We start from the raw sequence: 13004 nt of genomic DNA, 5'->3' as shown, positions 1-13004 counted from the left end.
ATGAAGACAACCAGATAACAACCACTAAGATTTTTCCAGGACATCAGAGATAGACACAGAGGGCAAATTACCTTTAAACATTATCTCCTAGCACTAAAGACAAGGACAGTAATGGGTAAACTTGGCCCCAGATTTAGCTGATCAGGATATCTTACTTTTAACAGACCCTAATTAAGGTTTAAAATCTTGCTTCCTATTCCTTATGGTAAGGAGGATCTAGAAATAAAGACCTTTTACGTGGGTAAACCTGTTCTTTGGCATTCTTGGGATTCCTGCCATAAGTTTGATACAATTATAATGTATAATGTAAGGACTGACCTCCTTCTTTATTTAATATTTGCAGAGAGGCATAGAGTTTATTCTACAAATGTTTGTTGAGTGTCTACTATGTGCCAGGCATTGCTCTAGGAACTGGTGGTATATAGTAAACAAAACAGGCAAAAAATGCAAGTTCCTCTGGAGCTTACATTATAATGGAAGAAGATAGGTAATAAAGAAATAAGTAATTAAAATACACAATATTCCAGATAGCAATAAATAACATAAAAAAAGAATGGCTGAGAAAATGGACAGAAAATGCCTGGGGATGGGCCTGCGATTTTAATAGGGTAGACAGAGAAGTCATCACTCAAAAGGTGACATTTAAACCAAAGGGGAGGAGAGAGTGATCCATGCAGACATCTAGAGGGAGAATGTCTCAGTCAGAAAGAAGGTCAAGAGCAAACGCTCTGAGGCAAGAGACTGCCTGGTGGATTTGAGAAATTGCAAGGACACCAGTGACTCTAGAACTGTACTGCCTAGCGTGATAGCTGCTACCCACCTGTGGCTATGGAGCCCCTGACATGCGCCTAGTTTACCTTGTGCATTTATTTTAGAGTGGGGAGTAAAATAGAGAGATTTTTGTCAATAACCCCAATTCTTTACTCCTCTCGGTAGCCAACCTTTTTTCTCTCGGGAAAAAATGGAGTCTATTTTTCTGCCCCTTGATTCTGAGTTTGTCATGTGGGACATGTGCTTGAACTGAGCTGAGGTCAGGCCAAATCACTGATCCTCGGGCTCAAGAGCTAAATATGTGCTTAGTGTTTTATTGACAGCATTCTGAGGAGGCTGCCCCCCTTATCTTGGCTACCACTGAGTCTCTGCTCTGATCTTAGGAAACTGACACATGGGTATAGAGGATTAAGCACTAGTACTTAGAACAATATTTCTCTTAGATTAATGTCCTAAGTACTTGTGCAACTCCTCTAAAAGCTGTAGAATTACTTGTTTTCTAAACACAGTATATGTGGCTGTAGAACTGGGGTAATCTTGTGTGTTCTGTTAACTCTTAAGAATTTTTTTTCTTTTTCTTTTCTTTTTTTTTTTTTTGAGACAGAGTCTTGCTCTGTCACCCAGGCTGGAGTGCAGATTGCATGATCTCAGCTCACTGCAACCTCTGTCTCCTGGGCTCAAGCAATCTTCCCACCTCAGCCTCCCGAGTAGCAGGGATTACAGGCATGCACTACCATACCCAGCTACTTTTTGTATGTTTTGTAGAGACGGGGTTTTACCATGCTGCCCAGGCTGGTCTTGAGTGATCCTTCTGCCTTGGCCTCCCAAAGTGCTGGTATTACAGGCATGAACAACCATACCCGACCAAGTCTTAGGACTTTAAAGGCTGAACACATCTGGTTTCAAACTAATTCAGTTTCTCAAATCTGAAGGAACTGTACTAATTTCTGTGAGAGTCATGCACAATGAATCCAGACTCTACTCAGTCTTTCAAACAACACCCCTCTAACTAGATTGAGCGGAATAAGAAATCAAAGAGTGAGCCAAAAAAACAAAACAAAACAAAACAAAAACACATAATCTACACCACGACACAGAGGACTTCTGTGACCAAATGTGGGGTGGTTTTCACCACACACCAAGCAAGCAATCAATTCTGCAACACACACCAACTGGGTGCCCTCCAATTTAATTCCAACATTATCTACCTGGAGATAGCATCAGATCCCACAGGTTGAGGGCTCAGTCCCATCAGACTTCCCCCTGACCCTTCATCAGACACCAGTCACAAGTCCGGGCCTCTGGAACTTCTGACCAACCGGCTTCAAATTGGGGTTTCCATGACTCCCTCTTTGGGTCCCATTAATTTGATAGAGTGGCTTACATAACTCGAGAAGACACTTAACTTAGGTTTACTGGTTTATTACAAAGGATATTACAAAGGATACAGATGAAGAGATGCACAGAGCATGGCACAGGGAGGGGGTGCAGAGCTTCCATGCCCTCCCTGGGCATGCCACCCTCCAGGAACCCCCAGGGGTTCAGCTATCCAGAAGCTCTCCAAACCCTGTCCTCTTGGGCCTTTAACGGAGACATTATTGGATAGACATGACTGACTACCATGCAGAAATGTAACTGGACAAAAAGGGTGTGATCCAATACTAGTAGACTGAGTGGGGAAACCCAGCAAGGCCTGTCTGTTCACATTCTTCCTAGTCTCATCCGTGCAGCGTTCCTTCCTCCAGGGGATGGGGCAGGACTCCTGAACTGAGGGTCTCATGACCCGCGATTATAAAGGTGGTGGAAGATAAGAGTTCTGCTGTGGGCTGGTGAAAGAAGGGCAGGGCAAGTTCAGAGAGTGAAAGAGAGAGATTCTGTTTTCTGAGGCCTGCTTCTGAGTGCCCTAACATTATAACAAAAGACTATAACAAGAGCTTAGGGAGTTACAAGCCAGGAACTGTGGACAAAACCCAATATATCATAATATCACAGAAGGGAAATGATTTTAGGAGTTTAGCCAAAGAAATTTTAATGTTGATATCTCTGAATTTTAACCTAAAAGGATAAGGTTATTTAAGCTTTGGGTTTTAATTTATGCCTAGCAATTTGATAATGAGGATTTTTCTTAAATTTGGAGGATTATTCTGTGGGTAATTTATTTGACTGCATAACCTCTGGCCAGCTATACTGGAATGGCCTTCATTAGAAATAGCAAATAAAATCAGGAATGAGTTTTTGACCTGGGGTCCACCATATTTTGGGGTTAATTTAACTGATGTACTGTTCTGATTCATTTTAGAAGTTTAAGGGGCAAAAACTGAACTGCCTGTCCATGAGTCTAAGATGATAAACAAAGGAGCAGTAGTTGCCATTGAAGGAAGCTGGAAATTCAAGAGAGAAAGACAAGATCGCTGTCTTTGTTAATGGTCTCCTAAAATTCCAACAACAATGATAAAATAAATGAAAAAGTAACTGAAAATTTACCTCCAAAGAAGGTCCATAGCCGGGCACAGTGGCTCACGCCTGTCATCCCAACACTTGGGAGGCTGTGGCAGGTAGATCATCTGAGCTCAGGAGTTCGAGACTAGCCTGAGCAACATGTTGAAGCCGTATCTCCACACAAAAGTATAAAAATTAGTTGGGTGTGATGGCACATTGCTGTGGTCCCAGCTACTCGGGAGGCTGGTCGATTGAGCCCAGGAGGTTGGGGCTTCGGTGAGCCAGGATCATGCCACTGCACCCCAGCCTGGGAGACAGAGCAAGACCCTGTCTCAAATAAAAAAAAAAAAAAAAGTTTTTTGTTTTAGCAACTCTCCAAGGAACAGATAATTTTCATATTTTACAAATGGTTCCAACACCTAGAAACAGATGGAAAGCCGCTCAACTTATTTTTAAGAGTTTGAAATAATGCTGATACCAAAAAAGGAGAGCACAACAAAATGAAACTATAAGCCAATATAACTTGGGACTATAAGAAAAAAATTTCTAAATAAAATATTAACAAATTGAATCCAGCAGTGTATAAAAGAATTATGACTTCATAGGACTTTATTCTAAGAATGTAAGATGGCTCAATGTTGGAAAATCTATCATAGCAATTCACTACAATAACAAATAAAAAAGAAAATACATGATTATAGATGTTAAAAAGCATTTGATAAAATTTAATAGCCATTCCTGATAATAACAAACAAATTTCCTTAACTTGGTAAAGAATATCTACTAGATAGTGAAACATTAGAAGCTTTCTTATTGAAATACCAAGATGGGCTGGGCGTGATGGTTCACACCTATAATCCCAGCACTTTGGGCCACCCACTTGGGAGGCCCAGGCAAGTGAATCATGAGGTCAAGAGATTGAGACCTTCCTGGCCAACATGCTAAAACCCTGTCTCTACTAAAAATACAAAAATTAGCTGGGCATGGTGGTACATGCCTGTAGTCCCAGCTACTCGGGAGGCTGAGATGGGAGGATGGCTTGAGCCTGGGAGGCAGAGGGTGCAGCGAGCCGAGATTGTGCCGGTGCATTCCAGCCTGGGTGATAGAGTGAGACCCCGTCTCTCAAAAAAAAAAAAAAAACCATCTTGAGTGGGTGTTATTTCACAAGTGTATAAATTTATTCAAAGCTCATTAAGTTGTATATTTAACATCCATGCATTTAATTGTATGTAGATCTTATCATGTTTAAAAACCATTAGAACTAATAAGAGAGTTTAGTGAAATGACTGGATCAAAGATTAATATGAAGTAATCAGTAACTTTGAATAACAGGAAAAAAACTTATTCACTATAGCAACAAAACCTATAAAACATCTTGAAATAAGCATAATAAAATATGTTCAAGACCTACATGGAAAAACCTTTGAAATTAATTAATTAATTAATTTTTATTTTTTGAGATGGAGTCTTGCTCTGTGGCCAGTTTGGAGTGCAGCGGCGCAATCTTGGCTCACTGCAACATTTACCTCCTGGGTTGAAGCAATTCTTCTGCCTCAGCCTCCCGAGTAGCTGGGACTACAGGCACGTGCCACTATGCCCAGCTAATTTTTGTATTTTTAGTAGAGACAGGCTTTCACCATGTTGGCCAGGATGGTCTCGATCTCTTGACCTCGTGATCTGCCTGCCTTCACCTCCCAAAGTGCTGGGATTACAGGCGTGAGCCACCGCACCTGGCCAAAATTTACTAATGAGCAAAAAAGTAGACCTGAAGAAATGAGTTCTATTATGTGCATATATGGAGAAATGTAATGTTTTTAAACAAAAGGTAATTCTCCCCAAATTAATCTTTTTAATGGAGACAGGGTCTTGCTCTGTTGCCCAGGCTGCAGTGCTGTGGCATAATCACAGCTCACTGCAGCCTCGATCTCCTGGGCTCAATCAATTAACCCACCTTAGCCTCCTGAGTAGCTGCGACCTCAGGCGCATGCCACTATGTCTGACTACTTTCTGTATTTTTTTGCATTGATGGGGTCTCCCCATGTTGCCCTGGCTGGCCTCAAACTCCTAGGCTCAAGTGATGTGCTTGTCTAAGCTTCCCAAAGTGTTGGAATTACAGGTGTGAGCCATTGCACCTGACCCAATTTAATCTTTCTATTTAACACAGCCTCAATTAGAATCGCAAGTGGTGTTTTTTTCCTCATCAATATTAAAAGTGCATGTTGCGTTCTTTGGTCTTCTTTTCCGAATTTGGGCAATCCTTGCCCAAAAGTTCTTCCAGATGAATTTTAGAGTCAGCCATTCATTCTCCAAGCCTTGAGTTTGGTGCCTCTTCATAATTTACACCAGGGTGTTATATAGACAAGAGGAGGCCTTGTAAAATTTGCGGTAGGAGAAGGTAGCCTTAAATAAGGAAGAACAGACAAAAGCTAGAAGGAAAGGATTAAGATACACTTGCCCATCTGCCCCCTTTCATGAGCAGACCTAAATAGGACTACACAAACCCAGCCCCAGTTGCTCTTGGCAGGTTAGCATATGTGTTACTTGATCTAGCCAGCCTTAGGACAGCTTTAGGTTGGAGAGAACGTTTATCTGGGTCAGAACTGACTGGAGAGTAATCAGGAGTCAAAACTTCTTCTTTTGATCTCTTATGTAAAGAAGGTAACCCCCACCCCATACCCTGCACATCATGTGAGTAAAACAGTCCTATTCCTACTGGAAAAGTCACTTATTTTGAATGCTTTTGTCCTTTAGGAAAGAATGCTCTGTCAGCATTCTTTGTGACCATGCAGTTAGGTCATTATATTACTTGGATCCTATAAAAAGACCACTGTAGGATCAGGATTTGACCAGTTTTTTTAGATGGAGTTTCACTCTTGTTGCCCAGGCTGGAGTGCAATGGCACGATCTCAGCTCACCACAACCTCCGCCTCCTGGATTCAAGTGATTCTCCTGCCTCAGCCTCTAGAGTAGCTGGGATTACAGGCATGCGCCACCACACCTAGCTAATTTTATATTTTTAGTAGAAATGGGGTTTCTCCATGTTGGTCAGGCTGGTCTCGAACTACTGACCTCAGGCGATCTGCCTGCCAAAGTGCTGGGATTAAGACATGAGCCACCTTGCCTGGCCTTGACCAATTTTGATTGTGGTATTAGGAGAGAGAGAGAGAGAGAAAGTCTTGTAGCTACTTCTTCCTTAGAGACAGAATTTATAAGGAACCAGAAACCCTGATCCAAGAGTTCTAATTTCTAATGATAAATCTGTTGGTTTGGGCCAGATCAGGGGGTGTTGTTTGAACTTTCTACACATTTTATCTTATTAAGTTTCACTGAGTTATAAAAATAAGTAATAGTGCTGTTATTAACAAGTTAAACAGTAGAAAGATTTATAAAGAAAAATGAACATTCCCCCTTACTCCCCAATGCCACCCTTTCTTTTTAGGCAACGAATGCAAAAAACTATTTAGTGTATGTCTTTCTATTTCATTCTCTATGCTCACAGAAACACATATAAAGGACATACACATCATGTAGAATTGTTTTTATGTTCCCGCTGCATATGTCACTCTGCAATTTGCTTTTTTCACTTAACACATTGTGGATATGTCTGCAAGTTCTTACATATAGATTTTACTCATTATTTTTAATAATAGCATAATATTCTAAGATTTTTAACTCTCTTCCTATTGATGGACATTTAGGCTGTTCAGGCTGTTCCCCTTTTCTCCTCCTCCTCCTCCTCCTTCTTCTTCTGACAGAGTCTTGCTTTGTCGCCCAGCCTATCTCAGCTCACTTCAACCTCCACCTGCCGAGTTCAAGCAATTCTCTTGCCTCGGCCTCCTGAGTAGCTGGGACTACAGGCACATGCCACCTTGCCTGGCTAATTTTTAGGATTTTTAGTAGAGATGGGGTTTCACCCTGGGAGTCAGGCTGGTCTTGAACTCCTGACCTCAAGTGATCCACTCACTTTGGCCTCCCAAAGTGCTGGGATTATAGGCATGAGCCACCTCACCTGGACTCTTCTTTTTTTTAAATCACTACAAATGTTGCAATAAAGATTATTGTACACATAAATAGGTATTGCTACATTTATTTTGGTAGGACAAAACAGGACAGATATCTGAATCAAAGGATGTGATGTGCACTATTAATTTTAACAGTTTCTTTAGCTGGGATGTGGAGGTACAAGCCTGTAGTCCCAGGTACTCAGGAGGTTGAGGGAGGAGAATCCCTTGAGCCTGGGAGGCGGAGGTTGCAGTGAGCAGAGATTGCATCACTGCCCTCCAGCCTGGGTGACAGAGTGAGACCTGTCTCAAAATAATAATAATTTTAATAGTTTCTTGAAGCAATTTATGCTCCCACCCTTTCCTCAAATGCTTGCCTGCCCTGAATGTTAGCAATCTTTTAAAGTTTTGCCAATCTGAGAAGGAGAAATGGCACCTCAACTATTCTTCCTTTTGCTCTCTTCCAATCTAGTCCCCAATCTGCAGATACAGTTATCTTTTTTGAAACACAGATCTTCAAATGTTACCTCCCTGCTTAAAGTATTTCATTATCTTCCTGTCACTCTTAAAAGTTAAGATATTTGACATGGCCAAAAAGTACCTTGTGGTATGACAGCCTACCTGCCTGTGTGGTGGACTTTTCTCCTAATAGAAAGGGCTTTCTCAATTCTACTGAGAAATTGTGATGATATATTATAAGCTGTTTGCCAGTACAAACCTCATTGGGAGCTACAACTTTTAATTTTTCTTTCTTCTTTTTAAAAGATGGGGGTCTTGCTATGTTGGCCAGGTTGGTCTTGAACTCTCGGCCTCAAGCAATCCTCCCGCCTTGGCCTCCCAAATTGCTGGGATTACAACCTTGAGCCACTGCACCCAGCCAAGCTACACCTTTTAAAATGTGACTGACTTATACCTGAAAGGAATAATTATTTCTGTGTTATTTGCCTTGTTTTTCGAGTTGCTTGGGGCAGATCATTTAGAACAAACAGGGAAGCACAGGACTTGCCGAACTAAAAAGAAAAACATGTTAGGGCAGCACCTTGTCTGCTGAGGAACAGGCAGAAGGTCTCATCATTAATGTAGGGGTTTTTGCTTCTCTTGTTTTTAAGTCGGACTTTTAAAGTAGAAGGCACCTTTAATGTACTGGTTTGCAGAAGAGGAAATCTGATTTTCAGTGTGATAACATATTCTTTGACATTAACCAGTACAGTTGGATTTTTAATGACACTTTCATCTTCAAAGGATTTACCAACACGGATGGATTAATTATTCATTTTTGGGGGGTTGTGTGTTAAAAAGACAAGTAAGTCTTCAAAGATGTCATCCTTTCTCCTTGGAACTGGGGGTCTCCACCTTTCAAATGTTGCTTTCCTGCCCCCAAGCGAGAAAATAAATGGCATTTTTTAAAAGAAGAAGAATCCAATGGAAAAATACTCTTTGCACTATGGAAAGATGATGTCCTTATACCGTGGGTGAGATTAGAAGAGGAGGTTGGGAAGCAGTATTTAAGATGTGTTTACAGTAAGCACTGTGAGAAATTACCGGCTAAGCGCGTTTGTTATTGTTCAGTCTTTTGATGTGCTCTTAAAAAGTCGCATATATCCGTAAAACACCCTGAGTCAAACATAAGTTGGAACATAATATGCAGACCCTTATATTCTTTGCTACAGTCTGTATTTTTCCTGTACCCTTCAAACATGCCTCATTGAGTTTTTAAAAGATTCTGCTTGGAAGAAGAAAAACCTCAAGCCTCGCCCCGGGTCTTCCTTGACTTGACACATTTTATAACCGCAAGAGAGCAGTTTTTCCTTTGATGAGGCTAAGACCCCAGAAATGAAAGAGCAAGTCTAAGTTTGCAAACACTCTAAAAGCTCCTTCCATTAGACCTGGTCGCGGGAAACCACAAAGGACAGTCAAGTGATTTTCAAGGAGAAAGCCTCTGGTCCACTTTCCTTCCGCCGCCAGGAGGTCTGCAGGTTCCTGGGAGGAGCTCTTCTCAAATCCTGAAGATTGCTAGGCTCTTGGCGAACGACTCATCTCTTGAAGACCTAGAGTGGTGGATTACAGGCATTGAAAAGCTTTTGGTGGCTTTGGAAGATGACTCTGGTGTGAGCTCACCTTACCAGACTGGGGGACGAGGCAGAGGAACCCCCTTTGTTATCTTTTGAAAGAAGATCAGCGGGGAAGACGGGGTTTGCAGTGTGGATTAGGAGGTCCTACGTCTTTGCCTGCCACCTCTGCTAAATCTTCATAAAAAGATCGAGGAGTGCAATGAACTTCAGAAATCATGCACCGCTTCCTTGAAGCCTGTCCAGAAACCTAACCTCTGGACCCAGAAACTTCTCCAAAGACAGACCCACTGAGCCAGGCAGTCTGCACCAGCACCTCTGCTTCTAAGATTCTGTTTCGTCGTCTTCTATTGAGAGAGTGACCTCTTGGGTGATTTGTGTGCTTTCCGGCAAATGATGGAGACGCGTAAACCGGCGGGACTGCTGGCCTGGCCATACTCGCTGCGCGCCGCGCCCCTGGGCGTGCCGGGTACCCTGGCCGGACTCCCGCGGAGGGAACCCCTAAGGGTCGCCCTGCGTCTGGACGCAGCGTGCTGGGAGTGGGCGCGCAGCGGCTGCGCACGGAAACGGCAGTACCTGCCCCTGCCGCTGGACGGCGCGTTCGAGCCCGCCTGCCTCCGCAAGCGCAACGAGCGCGAGCGGCAGCGGGTGCGCTGCGTGAACGAGGGCTATGCGCGCCTCCGAGACCACCTGCCCCGGGAGCTGGCTGACAAGCGCCTCAGCAAAGTGGAGACGCTCCGCGCCGCTATCGGCTACATCAAGCACCTGCAGGAGCTGCTGGAGCGCCAGGCCCGGGGTCCCGAGGGCGCGGCCGGCGCCGTCCCCCAGCGCAGGGCGGAATGCAACAGCGACGGGGAGTCCAAGGCCTCCTCGGCGCCTTCGCCCAGCAGCGAGCCCGAGGAGGGGGGCAGCTAGCGAGCGCCCGGGCCGGCCAGGACCCCTGCGCCCGCCGCATAGCGCGCAGCCGGGCGCTCAGCCTAAGGTCCTTTTCGAAAGTGGTTTGCGTTCTTAGTCTGGTATCTTCTCCAGGCCTAAATCTTAGGAAAAAGAAATGGGTACTGGGGTTTGGGGGATGGAGGAGGTGTTTTTACCTTTGGGGATTTCTCCCCTGCCCTTATTGGTTACATGCCTGCAACTTATAGGTGCTTATTAAGAAGACCCTTTTCCTATACTTCTAAAATGCAAACTGTTTCGGATTCTGAGCGCCTCATTGTGAATACGATTATTCTAAAAACTCAAAGGGCGAGAACAACTGGAATTTCCCACCTTCCGTGGTGTGAGTAAATTGTATACATAAATATTAAACCTTAACCAAAGAAGAACTTTACTGCCACCAAAACAGAAACAACCCCAAACAGCCAAAAACAGCCCTTAAAAATGAGAGGAACATTTTCTTCATTCTTTCCTTTGGAAATTGTATTCGAAATGTAATTGAAAACAATTGTTGACCTCCTGCTTTGGGTGAAGGAGACTGTAAGCTGCTACTTGAGAACGAATTTGCCAGCATGTGCTGTTGACTGTGTGAATGATGGTGCCAGGGAAGCCATGGCTTGGTACACACTGTTTCAACCAGTGGCCACGTGGAAGTTTCGTAGCATTGAGCAGATAGTAAAATATCTTAGAATTAATGATCTCTTTGGAAGAGAGCCCAGGTTTGTATGAAAACTTGTTTTTCCTCTCAATTGTTTTGTTCACTGTTTTCTTCATTTTCCTTTTCTCTGCATTCCGCACCGCCCCCCCCCCCCCCCCCCCCCCGCCCGCCGACCTATAGCTCTCCATCTAAGTTTTGGATAAACTAAAGTGGCACTGTGACTTTAAAAATAAAAAAGAGATCTACTTGGAAGTCCTTTTTGAGGGTTGAGCCGGATGGGGGAAAGATGTGGGACAAAAGGGATGGATTGAAGTTGGTACATTCTCAGATATTTTCATCACCATGGGAGCTTCCAGGTACAGTATATGGAAATGATGTAGTGATTTTGGCCATGTTAAAAACCTTTTTAAAATATTTAATTTGGGTCTTTTTTTTTTCTGAGAAACAATTTTGAGTTCGGTAGATAAGTTAAACGCTTGCTGATTTGTGAAAAGATCCCTAAGGTTGTTTTCTAATATGCCGAATTATCCTTTCCGTGGAGGCAGCTTTGGTTTGTGGGGGAAGAAGAAGGGGAGATGGAAATGGACAAAGAGAACAGTGGCAGTGCATCCTCCAGGTGGATTTTACTTAGATTTTATTACCCCCTTTTACAGGTGTAGCAACTAAGGCAGGCTATATATTCAATGGACATCTTTTATGCGCCAGGAATTTTGTTGTGACTTTTTACATTTTGTCCTATTTAGCTGTCATAAATTTGTGGGGTGGGTATGACAAATATTTTGTGATTTAAAAAAAATATGAAGCTCAAAGAGGTTACATACCTTGACCAGTTTAGTGTTGCTAGGATTCCTTGAGCTGCGATCAAGTCCTGAGCCTGAACCCAAAGCCGAGGATTTCTTTCTCCCTTACTGTACTGTCTCTTGCTCTGTCATTTGCTAGCAAAGCAAATGTTGCTGCAACTCAGTTTTCTTACCTGTACAGAAATGTTTACGGAAGTGCATGTGAAAGACCTTGGTAATCTGCAAGTCACTAACTAATGATAAATTAGTAATTTTATTATTTGGGGGGAAATAGTATTTCTCAGTTTATGGAGAGTAAAGCCTGATTAAGAATAAAATCTCCAGGTGGAGTTGGTGTGATTTCTTCAGTGTTTCAAAAGAGGGACAGAGTGACCACACTCTCTTACCTCCTTTGGTAAGGTTCTGGGATACATGCTTTGAACGCTAAATCCATGTTAAAACATATCATTGGCTGGGTGCAGTGGTTCACCCTGTAATCCTAGCACATTGGGAGGCAAATGTAGACGGATCACTTGAGCTCAGGAGTTTGAGACCAACCCTGGTACTGGAAACCTTAATGTGGTTTTATTTGAAGCCCTGTTGAGAATAAGGCAATGATTTTGAGAAACCTTTTGGAAAAATAAAAATAAAACCCTCTCTCAGCTGAGTGTGCTGGCTCATGCCTGTAGTCCCGGCACTTTAGGGGGCCAAGGCAGGAAGATCACTTGAGGCCTGGAGCATGAGACCAGCCCTTGGCAACATATAGAAACCTTGTCACTACAAAAATTTAAAAAAATTATCTAGGGTTGGTGGCATGCCTCTATAGTCCCAACTACTCAGGAGGCCGAGGTTGGAGGTTTGCTTGCACTCAGGTGTTCCCGGCTGCAGTAAGCCATGACCATGTGTCTGCCTGCGCTCCAGCCTGGGCGACAGAGTAAGACTCCTATTTAAAATAATAATAATAATAAATGAAAGCCTTTTGCAATCATGTAACTTTTTAAAAGAAAAAATCGCGCAGTTTTTCTGGGACCTTTCTCGTGACTTACAGGAGGAGCACCAATCCGGAAATGAAGCCTTTAAAAAGGTTTGACCTCTTTTTCTGTGAATGATCATTTCATTAACCCTAGAACAATTTGACTTTCAAAAAGAACACAATAAATTTCCAGTGAATTTTGTGGAAGCAAGAGTGGAGGGGAGTTTGATGGCAATGAAGCATTCATAAAAGGAGAAAGATTTTCATGTCCTTCAACATCTTCCCTTTTTTTAATTTTTCCAACTCAGCCCAGACATATCCCTTGATTGCGTTTGATTGCACTGGGACACCCCACCCTGCCCTACCCCGAGCGTGCAAAGC

The 13004-nt window shown here is 43.1% G+C and overlaps 1 protein-coding gene across 1 annotated transcript; it reads left to right on the top strand.

Annotated features, from left to right (window-relative positions):
* The first annotated feature begins 9358 nt into the window (after positions 1-9358).
* ASCL4 (achaete-scute family bHLH transcription factor 4) lies at positions 9359-12512 on the top strand. Its single transcript, XM_033220763.1, has one exon. It carries the CDS (start codon positions 9674-9676, stop codon positions 10193-10195), a length of 522 nt encoding a protein of 173 aa, XP_033076654.1. The 5' UTR covers positions 9359-9673; the 3' UTR covers positions 10196-12512.
* Positions 12513-13004: the final 492 nt, after the last annotated feature.

This window comes from Trachypithecus francoisi, unplaced genomic scaffold (genome assembly GCF_009764315.1).
Source record: "Trachypithecus francoisi isolate TF-2019V2 unplaced genomic scaffold, Tfra_2.0 Lachesis_group11, whole genome shotgun sequence".
Classification (NCBI taxonomy): domain Eukaryota; kingdom Metazoa; phylum Chordata; class Mammalia; order Primates; family Cercopithecidae; genus Trachypithecus; species Trachypithecus francoisi.
The sequence above is the reverse complement of the archived record's forward strand: the minus strand, read 5'-3'. Positions and strand labels throughout refer to the sequence as shown.